The 13,364-nt window shown below is 45.3% G+C and overlaps 1 protein-coding gene and 1 long non-coding RNA gene across 2 annotated transcripts; both read right to left on the bottom strand.

Moving 5' to 3' along the window:
- Positions 1-1,742: 1,742 nt before the first annotated feature.
- On the bottom strand, positions 1,743-3,872 carry RRS1 (ribosome biogenesis regulator 1 homolog). The gene has a single exon (XM_079984662.1). The coding sequence runs from the start codon at positions 3,637-3,639 to the stop codon at positions 2,563-2,565; it is 1,077 nt and encodes a 358-aa protein (XP_079840788.1). The 5' UTR covers positions 3,640-3,872; the 3' UTR covers positions 1,743-2,562.
- Positions 3,873-9,102: 5,230 nt separating this feature from the next.
- On the bottom strand, positions 9,103-13,359 carry LOC307220676. Its single transcript, XR_013841028.1, has 2 exons — positions 13,133-13,359; positions 9,103-9,464 (listed from the first exon to the last, which is right to left on the bottom strand). It is a non-coding gene; the product is annotated as an uncharacterized lncRNA (long non-coding RNA).
- Between the last annotated feature and the right edge of the window lie 5 nt (positions 13,360-13,364).

Here is a 13,364-nt window from a genome sequence, read left to right as displayed (position 1 = left end):
CCTTCTGATCAGCAAGTCCTAGGCTCTGTGGTTTAACCTACAGCGCCACCCACGTCCCTTGAGGAGATATGATAGCCATCTTCAAATATCTGAAGGGCTGTCACATGGAGCAAGCTTGTTTTCTCCTGCTCTGGAAGGTAGGACTCGAACCAATGGCTTCAAGTTCCAGGAAAGGAGATTCCAACTAGACATACAGAAAAACGTTCTGACAGTAAGAGCCGTTTTGACAGTGGAACAGCCTCCCTTGGCACTCTCCTTCCTTGGAGGTTTTTAAGCAGAATTTGGATGGCCATCTGTTATATATGCTTTAGATGAGTTTCCTGCTTTGCGGAGTGTTGGACTAGATGACCCTAGATGGGTCCCTTCCAACTCTAAAATTCTGAAGTTCCATGGAACTGCATTTGTGGAAGGTACAAACTTCAGTACTTGTGTCTTGGCTCATGCAGGAGAAAGCTATTGTGGTATCTTTGCTGCCGAGAAGATAGAAGTGTGAGGTGGTAAAACCAGGGCTATTCTTCTAGAAAGAGGTGTTGGAACTCACCATTAACATCTCCCTTGTTCTCTTATAATGGCAATGGTGCCCACCTGAGAGGTGCTGGAGTTCCAGCTGAAAAAAAAGAGTCCTGGGAAAGTCCTGGTGGCAGGGTTAGCTGAGCCTCAGGCTGCCAGTTGCCTGCTGCTGTTTTACCGTCTCTAACTCTCAAGAGATTTGGTCTAAGTGCACCAGTACTTACAACTTTTCCAGAACATTTAGAATTCTGTATTTTGAAATCACATTTAAAAATAGCAAACTATAAAGTTTGCTGGGAATAACTTGTGAGTAGGTATGTATGGGATAGCACTGCTATAGTTCAATGGGGCTTGCTCCCAGGTAAGTGGGCATAGGAATGCAAGCCATGTGCATCCATGTACAAAAATAAAGTAGTTGGAAGACATGTCTATTTCACAAATAGCTTTACTAACATTGTGAAATGGCAGCAATTGGCAGTACAGTCACTAACTGCATTGTTTACAGAGATATTCAATTGCTGTATTATTTTCAGGCAGGAAACAGATCAGATGTGTGGTTTTTAAAGCAACAGTAACCTGGTATGAATTTTGCATTAAACTAGTATTTTAACCCAGTTAAATACAGACCCCATTACAAACCAGCAAAGCTCACAATATTCAGTAGGGGTCCCATCCTTTGAAAGCATGTGTACCAAAGTGAGGAAAAGTGATATTGTACTCCACTGGCAAAAGATTATCCTGCCCATTTCAGGTAGTTCCTTCCCTTCTACTGCAGTCCCATATGACAAAGCTATGTGTTCAGCAGGGGTCCCACTCACTGGAGAGGCTGCTCAGGAGCCTATAGGAATGAAAGTGGGGAGGAGGGAAGGAAGCACCCACCAAGTAAGCAGAAAGTAGCTTTCAAATACGACCCGCTGATAGAACAGCCTTCCTGCAGTGCTTTCAAGAAGACTGTACAACTAGTAATCTTTTCATATACATTCCTCTTTTTAAAAGGTAAGGACACGGCAAGGATATATGTGTGGTGTCTTCTTAATAGAATGGAATTATGGTAATCTCTGAATACTCAAAGAATCGTAAAATAAATCAGGCTTGTAGCTTTTTTCTAGATTAGAATCTATTATTTGAAAATTACATACTTCAGGTTTCTCCCAGGTTTTATAAGAGTTGAGAAAAAACATTTCTAACTATGAATTTAAGTTAGTGAGCTCCCAATTTAAGACAAGGACACATTATTTCTTATACAACATAAAATATTTATATAAAACACAAATTCAGACTCAAATCAATGAGTTTCTTCTGTGGCTTTCAAAAGAAACACAGGAATCCTAAGAGTCACATCAATATTTAAGATCCATGTAATATCAAACTTTGGATTGGATTCAACTACTAGGCTAAAAAGAAGTATGCATGAGGTCTGGAATTGCTCTGCTCTTTCCATATTACTTTGCAGGATTATCTGCACTCACATGGTCATCATTACAGATTTTCAGACACATGTTTGACTTCTTGAAGATGTTCACTTCAGATATCACTAAAAGTAAAGAAAGCCTATTAGGATTCTATTTTGTATGGTGCAGAACCTTAGAAATATTTCAGCACACCCTTGCCATGATTTTATGACTATTGTCAATCCAAGTCACAGTATAGAATAAAAAATGAACTGGATTTCTGTAACTTTTGGGAAATTATACACTCCATGAGATCTTCACATACGTCATGCAACTTTTCTTCTTTGCAGAGTGAAAAGATCTGCCTTCTCAAGGCCACTCCAGCTCCAATTCAGTCAAGTATTATTGCTCAGGGTCTGGATTGTTTTTTTGGAGGGATAAAGGTCTCACCCCACTTTTGTTTCTTTGGCCTAACGAAGTTCTCAGGAGGGTCTAAGACCACTGTCTAAGTAGAGAAAAAAGTCTCTGCAAGTCAAGGCCACGTTTTCTTAAACATAGTCACCATAATTAAGAGACAGTCCTGTAATTTGCTGAGGCCCTCAGTTCTCCTTGGATGATGCACACTAGGGACAGCTGCTCCTGTCATCCTTGGTGGTCAGGCTCATTTTCTTTTCCCCTTGAAGCCACCACTTCCCGGTCGCCCGGCCTTCCCTCTCCGAGCTGCCCCTCCACTTTTCTTGCCCTTGGCCCCACCGGGCCTCTGCTGCTGCCGCCGGCCCCTCTTGCCCCGCTGCCCCTGCTTCTTGCCCTTGGCTTTGGCAGCCTCGGCCTCGTCTTCCCGCAGCTGCTTGTTGACGGCGCGGGTCAGGTCCAGAGGCGTCTTTTTGCTGCCCAGGCTCCGGACCAGCTCCAGCTGCCTCTTCTTCTCCCCGTCGAGGTCTCCCAACACGGGCCCGAAGCGGCGCTTCTTGCCCCGGGCGCTTTGCGGAGCGCGGGGCTCCTTGGGGAGGCGAGGCTGGAAGCGGCCGACGGAGGCGGTAGAGAGGCGGGCGAGGGCGGTGACTCGGCCCAACTCGGAGCGGTCCTGGTGGCCCGTGGGGTGCAGCTCGGCGGAGGCGCCTCCGCGGTGGGCGCGCGCCAGGTTCCTGAGGCGGTTGTACTCGTTGCGCGCCACTTTCTCGCGCTTCTCCTGGCGCTTCTTGGCGAACTGGTCCTCGAGCGGGTGGGCCGAGTCGGGCACCTCGAGCAGCCAGTCCCGGGACGGGTCCCCGCCGGCCCTCTGGTAGCCCCAGCGCCTCCGCCACTCCTTGGCCGCCTCGTCCCACACCAGCGTGCCGCGCTTCTTCCGCGTGGGGCGGATGCCTTTGAGCCGGGCGAACTGCTCCCAGCGCGTGAGGGGCTTGGGCTTGGGCAGCGGCTTCTCCCGGGGCAGCCGCGTCGAAGGGTCCGGCAGCCGCGCCACCACCGGGCCCGCCCCTCCCTCGGCGCGCTCCGACGGCAGCGCCCACAGCTGGCCCACCAGCAGCTGCGTGTTGTCGCGGGCCAAGGCGCGCAGGAGGGCCTCGCGCTGCGGGCAGCCGGACCCCGCGCCGCGCGGCGCCGGGTTCTTGTCCACCGCCAGCAGGTTGCCCACGTCGAACTCCAGCTCCAGCTCCTTGTGCACCGTCACGCTGCGCTGCGTCTCCGCCTCGCGCTCCTCGGCGCGAGCCAGCAAGTCCTCCACGGACGACGCGGCCATTTCCGCGAGAGGGTCGCCAACGGTCTCTCTCTCTCTCTCTCTCCCTCTCTCCACGTGCGCAAAGAACGCTGCCCGGCTCCGCGAAAGGTCAGAGGGATTAGTTCCGCTGTTTGAGGGAGAAGAAGGGCAACCGGATGTATCGTCAGCGCGGTTTTCTTACCATAGAGACGACAGTAATCACGCGGCAGCGAGTGGTCGGCACGTCAACTACAACTCCCAGCATGCAATGTTGCAAACGGGATTGGGAAGTAGTTCGATGGGGAAGTTGGGGTTGGTTTGTGACTGCATCACCCCTGACCGGAGTGGTGGTGAGAGTCGGGAGGGCCGCAGGGTTCCCATCCCTGCCCTAGTGTGTGAAATGAAAGCGGCGGGTTAGTAGTCCTGGAACCGTCGATGACTGTGCCAAAGATTGTTGTTTAGTCGTGTCCGACTCTTCATGACTCCATGGACCAGAGCACGCCAGGCACTCTTGTCTTCCACTGCCTCCCGCAGTTTGGTCCAAGTCATGCTGGTAGCTTCGAGAACACTGTCCAACCATCTCGTCCTCTGTCGTCCCTTCTCCTTGTGCCCTCCATCTTTCCCAACATCAGGGTCTTTTCCAGGGAGTCTTCTCTTCTCATGAGGGGGCCAAAGTATTGGAGCCTCAGCTTCACGATCTGTCCTTCCAGTGAGCACTCAGGGCTGATTTCCTTCAGAATGGAGAGGTTTGATCTTCTTGCATGCAGTCCATGGAACTCTCAAGAATCTCCTTCAGCACCATAATTCAAAAGGATCAATTCTTCACCGATCAGCCTTCTTTGTGGTCCAGATCTCATTTCCATACATCACTACTAGGAATACGATAGCTTTAACTATATGGACCAGGCCAAAGATATGGCTGCCAAAATAAGCAGGGAACAGCCAACTGCTGCTATCGAATGCGGCGGTGGGAGACAGGGTCCGTGGAAAACTTTGGTATAGACGGAATAGGCATGCTCTGTCCCAGTCCCTGTACTGTACTTATTCCATAATTTCAAAAGTGCAATGCAGTTGGAGAGTATTTAGGCACATTCAAACTGGTCAGTGATTAAATATATTAAGCTGCAATCCGAATCACTTTCACTCAGAAATAAACCCTAATGAATTCAGTGGGGCTTTGTCCCAGGTAAGTGGGGTTAAGATTGCAGCCCAAGAAAACTTTAAAAAATTGTTTTTGTTCTTAGCCTTGGTTTCCACAGCAGGTTAAAAAATGGAAGTGAGATTGCGTGGACTGCAATTTTTGTGTGTTTGATCCAATAGCTTTTTCTTTGGAAATGGTTTTTTATTCCTAAGACGTTTGAGGCTGTGGCACAGTTACTGAATCCCATACACATACTCAGTGCTTTTTTCGGGGGGGGGAGGGGTACACATTTTGTGAATCTTTGTACTTTTATCCATTTACTGTATTTATTTTTCCCGATTTAAACTATAAAGTGGTGATTTTCTTGAGTCAAAATGAGAATACCTCTAAATATTGAGAATACCTCTAAATATTTTTAAAGAAAAAAAGCACTGGACATACTTAAAAAGAATAAAATCTTTTTCAGATTTATTTATGCTGTGGCTCAAAATCCATTTAAAATAGGTTTCAAGGTAATTTCTCCAAAACAATACTGTTAAGTACCACAAGATGGTACTGTGCTTTGACAATTAACATTTCCTCCTTGCTTCATGCAGCTCATGTTTTTCACCAGAACAGAAGATTCAACTAATTTTTTTAGAAGATTCACAGAGAAATCCTATGTCTATTTTATTGTATTTTAGATATATTTTATGCTGCTTCAAGAACTTCAGTTAGTACATGGGGTATAAATGTTCCAAAGAAATAAACAAAACCTGTGCATACCTACTCAGTAAAGCCCTATGAGATTTGCTCCCAGGAAATTATGGCTAGGATTGCAGTTTTAAGGCTCCTACTGTAGGTTCACCATATGCCTTTGGGTAGCACTGTAGCTAACTCCCTATAGTATTACACATTGTCACTATCATAGCTTTGGCACAAAATGGTCCATAATCCTGTATAATATGCCTCATACACCCTCTCACTGAATGCATATATTAGTTTTCTCAGGGTTCCAGGTAGATGTGGATAGGATTGCAACCCCGTCTTTTATTTCAACTTGGAAAACTGGTCTGAATTAAATCAGAAAGCATTACTATCATGAACAGAATGGTATGCCTTTTGCAGTATTCTAGCTATGCTACATAAATAAAGGGTGTTCTGTCTTTTTATTTGGAATGATAGGATCATTTTATTTAGACATGCCTACCGGTTAGAGGAAACATGGAGTTATTTAACCACGGTCCTGCATGGATGCAGAATACGCCAGGTAGGTCTCCTTAAACAGGGAATTGTGTAGATGATATCACAGTAAATACTTAACTTCGTACACTAACTGACTTCTCTTCTAAAGGGAGAGGGGGTAAAGGGCCCCCCTCAGCTGATCATACAGGTGAGAGGAGGAGGTTTGTAAGGGATAAGGCATTTGTTCAGGTATTCTTTACAACAGGAATGTACACACTTCAAGCTTGTCAGATTTACTTTGTTTTGTTTGATAAGATCTACCTGCCAGAGAAAGATGCAAAAGAGATGGGTTTAGAGTTAAAGAACAAAGCACCTAATCTGAGCACATTTTGTGCGTAGAAATTTCAGTACCAGAGCTATACTGAGCTCACAGTCCTTTCACACACAGGTCCACTCCTGGTTAGCTTTCTTCATTTCAGAAGCCTAAGCGAGGTTGGTAAAAGTTTTGTCACTGCATAAGTTAAACAAATTGGGTGTTGGAAACTTTTCCCAATCTACTGCATATCAGCTCAGATATCCAGCAGTAGCTCCTCATCTACTTTCTGCTCACCTCTGCTTTAGAGATGTTCCTTTGCTTATAAATGGTTCTTAACCTCATAATGCTTGTTCCTCATTTCCAATGGCATGATCACTGCCACAGATATGCCAGAAACAGGAGGGGAGCCATGGAAAATTACTTTAAGAGAGAATTTGAAAGAGTCATGAGAGGAGGAAGAAGAGAATATCATCGCCTAGAATGAATGATTTGAATGATTGCATTTCCTTCAATTTACTCAAGCTGTGCAAAACAGCACTGAGTAGAGTACATTCTTATTATGTTTTTGCTGATTAGTGAAATTGGTATGGGAGCAAATTGTGGATATTCAGAAGTCTTGGAAGATAGTGTTACTCACACTACAGGGTAGTACAATGGGAAAATTACCTAACAAGAAGCTCATAGCTTCTAAATTAAGCTTCTACACGAGCATCTGTCTAGAAAGAAAAGAATAATGGAGTATTATCATGTCTCTTATTCTCTCCTGATCTTTGCCCCAGAGACAGATACATTATTGATCCATGTTTATACTCCATATGAACTAATCTACCATATCAGTGCCATAAAACAGAACTCAAGTCGTTTTGATAAAAAAAAAAAAACTGATGGAAGCTTCAGAGGTTTTTTCCATTGATTCCAGCTGGAATGAGCCCTGTATCTTTTTAACTTGGTAACTACAGTACTATATTTTCAAAATGTTTCCAACAGAAAATGTTAGCTATCTGAGTTAATTGTATCTCTCAATATAAAGTCATATAAATGTAAACCTGAGTCATGAATATTCCTTTTTTATTTGATGTCCATGTCAGGTAAATATTTGAGGTATATACGTAGAACATCATTTGATGCCTTTTAAATATATAACTTGAGTAGCTGTTCTTTCGTGAGTCAATACCACACAAGGCAGTATGTGGGTGCAATAGTTTACTGTGTAATAGCTTACTTCTGCAAGCTGCTGCTGTCTAGTTGTTTTGTATTGCAATTCTCACCACCCCAGCCAGTATGGCTGACAGGGATGATGAGAGTTGGAGTCCAAAAACTTCTGGAGGGCTCCAGGTTGGGGAACACTGACTTAGTACCCTTCACGGCCTAGGACCCTCGTACCTACAGGACCACCTCTCCCGATATGCCCCGTGGAGGACCTTAAGGTCCATAAATAGCAACACCCTAGAGGTCCTGGGCCCTAAGGAAGTCAGATTAGCCTCAACCAGAGCCACGGCCTTTTCAACACCGGCTCCGGCCTAGTGGAATGCTCTGTCTCATGAGACCAGGGCCCTGCAGGATCTGATTTCTTTCCGCAGGGCTTGAAAGACAGAGTTGTTCCACCTGGCCTTTGGCTTGGAATCAACTTGATCCCCTTCCCCCTTTCTTTTTTCCTTTCTCCTTCTGTGATGGAACTCCTATTTGGGGACTTCCCTGGCTTTTTTCTGGCTAGTTGGATAGTTGGCCAGTCTGGATAGTTGGCCTTGGTGAAGATTTGACGTTTTCACCCCCAAAAAGTTTTTGATTTGAGTTTCTACTGAAATGAGGCTGAATTTTAATGTTGTATTTTAATCTTGTTTTTAAGTTGTATTTTAATCAATTGTTTTTATACCTGGTGTTAGCCGCCCTGAGCCTGGTCTTGGCTGGGGAGGGCGGGGTATAAATAAAATTTATTATTATTATTATTAGGAGTAAAGCACATTCCATGTATGTAGCAGATCCCAGATTCAGTCCCTGGCATCTTTAATTAAACAGATACCAGGGAGCCAAGCTTGGAAAGACCAAGCATGGTTGGAAAGACCTAGCATCCCCAAAGGAAACCCACGAATTTGGTCCCTGCTTATGTAGGGGACGTGGGTGGTGCTGTGGTCTAAACCACTGAGCCTAGGGCTTGCCGATCGGAAGGTCGGCAGTTTGAATCCCCGTGATGGGGTAAGCTCCCATTGCTTGGTCCCAGCTTCTGCCAACTTAGCATTTCGAAAGCATGTCAAAGTGCAAGTAGATAAATAGGTACCACTCTGGCAGGAAGGTAAACGGCGTTTACATGTGCTGCTCTGGTTTTGCCAGAAACAGCATAGTTATGCTGGCCACATGACCTGGAAAAACTGTCTGCGGACAAACATCGGCTCCTTGGCCAGTAAAGCGAGATGAGCGCTGTAACCCCAGAGTCTTTTGCGACTGGACTTAACTGTCAGGAATCTTTTACCATTACCTTTTATGTAGCCATATAATTCAGATAGCATCTACTTATGATCTACTCATGGAAGAACAGTTTCCATGTGTACTTGGAATAGGGCTCAAAAGAAACTTCCTCTCTTCAGTTTGTTGAAGTGAATGGAACTCATTTTGACACAGTAAATGTTCTTTGCAGTGTGGCATCTCTGCTATAGTCTTAGCTGCATAAAGTTGAGATTTTTCAATACAGCATAAAATGTGAGAAACTATATGGCATACCTATACCAAACTCTTTAAGTGTTAAGGGAGGTTTAGCATGCACAACTGAGATGGGCCCTCAAGGCTTTCTTCAGTACTATAGCATAATCTAATAATCTGTTTCTGTTTGTTTCCCCCCTGAAAGTATGCTGTTAATTAAAATATTAAAAAACCTAAACATTCTTGAGGGTTAATTACAAATATCTCTCAATTTCATTCTTTGTTATTCCACTGCTAGGTAATTCTGCTCAAGGTGAAACAAACCAAAAAGACATATAAGCTGGAGGAATATATCACACAATCACTTGCATTTCGTAGCTGTATTGACAGCCTACCATTGCTGCCATTAAGGCAGCAGCATCTCCAGAGTTTTGCAATGTTTTGGTCCCTTAGATGTTGTGGCTGATGACTTCCGGTGGTTGTTGTTCACAGTCAAGGAGGAGATTCCTTTGTGGTGGTTGGTTGCTTAACACGACAAACAATTTCATAGCAGCCCGGAGATCCCTTCTTACTTTCTCCTGTACCGGCAGGTGGTTGTAATGCGAACATACCCTGTTGAGCACATGAGCGCAATGTGTTTATAATTGAAAAGACAGATTTACAACTTTGAGTAGAATGACCTTACTTGCTGCAAAGATGGGGAACTTGTGGTCCTCAATGAACTGTTGGTCTCCAACTCCCATCAGCCCACATGTAGCATGGCAAATGGTGGTTGAAGAACCATATATACTGCCTTGAACTCATTGACGAAAAGGCTGGATATATATGGATCAATCAATCAATCAATCAATCAATCAATAAACTGCCTATGGTGGGTCTGCATTGGAGCTCTCATGCTTGAGGTGTTATTGTGTACTTTAGTGCTCAAACAGCAGAAGCAAGAGCCACCAGGTTGTGTAGGAGAATCTGCCTTACAGTTTTTCAAGCAGAAGCACAGACAAGAGTATTTGTGTGACTTTCTAATTTTCAGTTTATGCTGGACTCCTAGAGGGAAAGTCTGTGCTGCTGGTTCACTGTACTTCCAAATCATACCTCAAATGGTTATTCCAGCCTTCCTTTAAAAGGACAACCTTTCAATGTTGTTCTTCCTTTCTTCTAGAACAGGTACCCCCAAACTCTGCCCTCCAGATGTTTTGGAACTACAACTCCCATCATTCCTAGTTAACAGGACCAGTGGTCAGGGATGATGGGAATTGTAGTCCCAAAACATCTGGAGGGCCGAGTTTGGGGATGCCCGTTCTAGAAACTGGATAATAGTGTTATCTTAGGTTGCTGATACTATGGAAGGACAGTTTGAAGGAGGTGAGGACAGGTGACCCCACCTAGGCCCGAAGTCACCCCCCCCCTCTATAATCACCCCAGGCCTCAAAACTGTCCAAAATTCATTTTCTGTCTTCTAAAAATCCACAGCTAAAGTTTTCCTCTGTTTTCTTACAAGATGCTGTGGCATAGGCAAAATGTTACTTTTATCAGTACGAGAGAGCTTCAAAAAGCTAATGAATAGGCTCTGTCAGAGCAAGCCTGAGAACTGACTTTTATCTCATTCAGTTGCAACATCTTGGACATGCTGAACTGCAAGGCTCCTCGACCCCCTTGGCTTCTCACCCCCTTTCCTGGGAAGAGTCCAAAAGAGTCCCAAGACAGGAGCTTTCTGTTCATGCTCAGGAAACACATGGGGCAGGACTCTTGAAGAGGAGGAGAAAGGGGAACTGGAAGGGGAACATATACTCTGTGCAAATGGCTGTGAACTCATGCTTGTTTTGTGAATCTATCACACTTGGTCCTTCTACCAGTTCATGGATGGTAGAAATAAAGCTTTTTCTCTGAAACTATTCCTTGAGTGTCTCCCATCTCCCTCTCCCGGGCGCATAGCTCTTCTCACCCGAGGCTAAAAAGGCTACAAGTTAAAATCTTTGTTGTAAAAGCAGCTCAAATGAAATAGCATTGTCTTATTCTAGAAGGTCAGAAGGATCAAGGGTTTGGAAACCAAGCCTTATGAGGAACAGTTGAGGGGGTTGAATATGTTTAGCCTGGGAAAGAGGAGACTGAGAGGAGATATACTAGCCATCTTTGATATATGATAGATGAGATATATGAGCCAAAGGGTGGCGAGCCTTTTGGCTCGAGTGGTGGTTAGGCATTGTGTAAGCCTTATTATGGGAGGGGAGGTTGTTGCCTCCACCTGCCCCTCCACGTTAAGATTATCCCGTTAAAGGGATCTGGGGGTGTGGTACCTGTCCGAAGCTTGGGCATGGGCTAAGGCCATACCACCACCCCAACGGTGACCCAGGGGGTATTCTTAATTGATGTATATCATAGGGCTCCCCCTTCTGGTGGTTGACCTTATGAGACTTCCTGCAGACGGGCAGGAGTCAGGCTATAGTCTTGCTTCACCCAATTGCCTAAGCTAAACCATTCACATCTGTAACCAATAAAGTTGTGGCCTTATTTATCCCATTAACCCAATATACTTGTGTTTGTGTATTTATTTCGGGGGGAGCTGCGGGGCCCGGGGCCTCACCACACAATTGAGATTCCTGCTTTTCAGGTGATTGGACCACATGTCCCTTGGGGTACCTTCCAACTCTACAATTCTATGATAGTGGCTTGTCGACCAGCAACAGCTTTCCTGGCTTTGCAGAAGATAGGAGTGGGTTCATGGTGAAGAGTGCATATTTGCTTATCAGAGAAGCAGGCAACGTAATGCTGCTAACCCTCCCAGAATCCAGTAGCGTTACAGAAGTTTTAGCAAGAATGAGACTAGGGTTGCCATCTTTTCCTGGCAGAGTGGCTGTATCTTTAACAACTGCAATGCAAGCTGAAGTCCTTATGTTGAATTTCTGACTGACAGCCAGAAGAATAAAAGCACTAATGGTGATGTCAGTGAGGGCGGGTGGGGCTAGGTCTTCAGAATCCCTATGAGTGAAGAACCCCTGATACCTGTCCACATGAGGCTGCGTTGTGGGCAAACTGTCAAACACAACTGCTGCTATGGAGCTATAAATGTTCTATGGCAGCATAGTATTCTGAAGTAAGGAACATACATTGGATTCTGGAACCTTGGTCTTAATGGAACAAAGAATATCCTGGATCTCCCCTGAAGCTGTTCTGTTTTGCAGTAGCTCAGGCTTAAAGTTAAGGAGGATCACTTTAAATGGGTGACGTCTAAAAGTCATACCTAATTTGCAACAAAAGATAAGAACAATTTGCTTAGAGGTGTGATAATGAAATCACTGTGTACATTTCTGTGGGCAATGTGTAAGCAGGTGAGATTCTTGAAATGCACACGTCCTTGGCTAGTTTAGCTCTTTTAGTTGACTCACAAGTTGTGCTGAAGTTATATTCTGGGGAGTGTGTGTAAAGCCAAAACTGCATATTAGAAGAACCTGGAACTGCCCATGCACAAGCATCCCTACCTTTCTGAAGCTGGTGCACTCTGTGGGACTTGCCTCCCCTCACCCTCTGGGAGGCTCCCATGGGGCCACCTGAGATCTCACAAGACCAGAACATCCCAGAGCCCACTAAGTAAATCTGAGAGCTTGAAAGCTTTTAAGCTTTCTGCCTTGTGTGCATTTAATTTGCGCAATTGCAGCTGGCCAGCTGCTAAGCCAAGTTAAACATGTGCAAGTTGTGAGTCAACGGTGTTCTTCTACGGCAGGGGTCACCAACTTTTTGGGGGCCTGTGGGCACATTTGCAAACCAGAGAAACTATTGTGAGCACAATCCACACACCACAACTGTGCATCATGCATGCATGGCAAACACACTCTTTCCCCTGCAGCCAATAATTTGGCTTGGAAAAAGTGTTTTTGCTTTTTAAAAGCCTAATGGGGGAGGGGAAACCTCCCTGGAGAGTGGAGGTAGGAAGCCAAGAGCTAACCTTTCCCCTCCAGCTGTAACATCCAGGAAGTGCTATGAGTTAGCTGGGGAAGGAAGGATGAACATCTCTCACCAGCTACGTGACACCCCTACCCCTGCCAAAAATGCCCCTTCCCACCACAATTGGGATTGCAAAAAGTCTCCTGTTATCTTGAATAAAATACTTATTTTGAGCCTAATTTCTGCAGGAGAGCAGGGCCCTGTGGGTACCAGCAAAACCCTCTGGGCGTATGTGCACTCATGTATGCTGCTTTAGCATCCTACGTGCCTCAGAGAATAAGTTCATAGTTGCCGATGAATATGAAACTAATAAGATACAATATCAAGTGTCCTGTGGTTACCGTTATTCTTACTGATTAGCTGCCTGCCGCATGCATTCTTTTTCTTCTTTCCCCTCCTCCCTTTCTTGCGCCGCCCCCCTCGGCGCTTAGACCTGCAGCTGCAGCGCTTTTTGTGTCTTGCCATCTTTTCTTGGGATGGGCTGCATTAAGTTCCCAAGCGAGGGGCTTCCATCGGCCAGCTGCACTGAGGTAGCCTGTCTGCTCTGATGGTCTTTGAGTTTCTGAGGGAACA

Source organism: Podarcis cretensis (assembly GCF_951804945.1).
Source record: "Podarcis cretensis genome assembly, chromosome: 7".
NCBI classification, from domain to species: Eukaryota; Metazoa; Chordata; class Lepidosauria; order Squamata; family Lacertidae; genus Podarcis; species Podarcis cretensis.
The sequence above is the reverse complement of the archived record's forward strand: the minus strand, read 5'-3'. Positions and strand labels throughout refer to the sequence as shown.

Coding starts and splice junctions, on each gene's coding strand:
- RRS1 (XM_079984662.1), bottom strand. CDS start 3,639: ATGGCCGCGTCGTCCGTGGAGGACTTGCTGGCTCGCGCCGAGGAGCGC.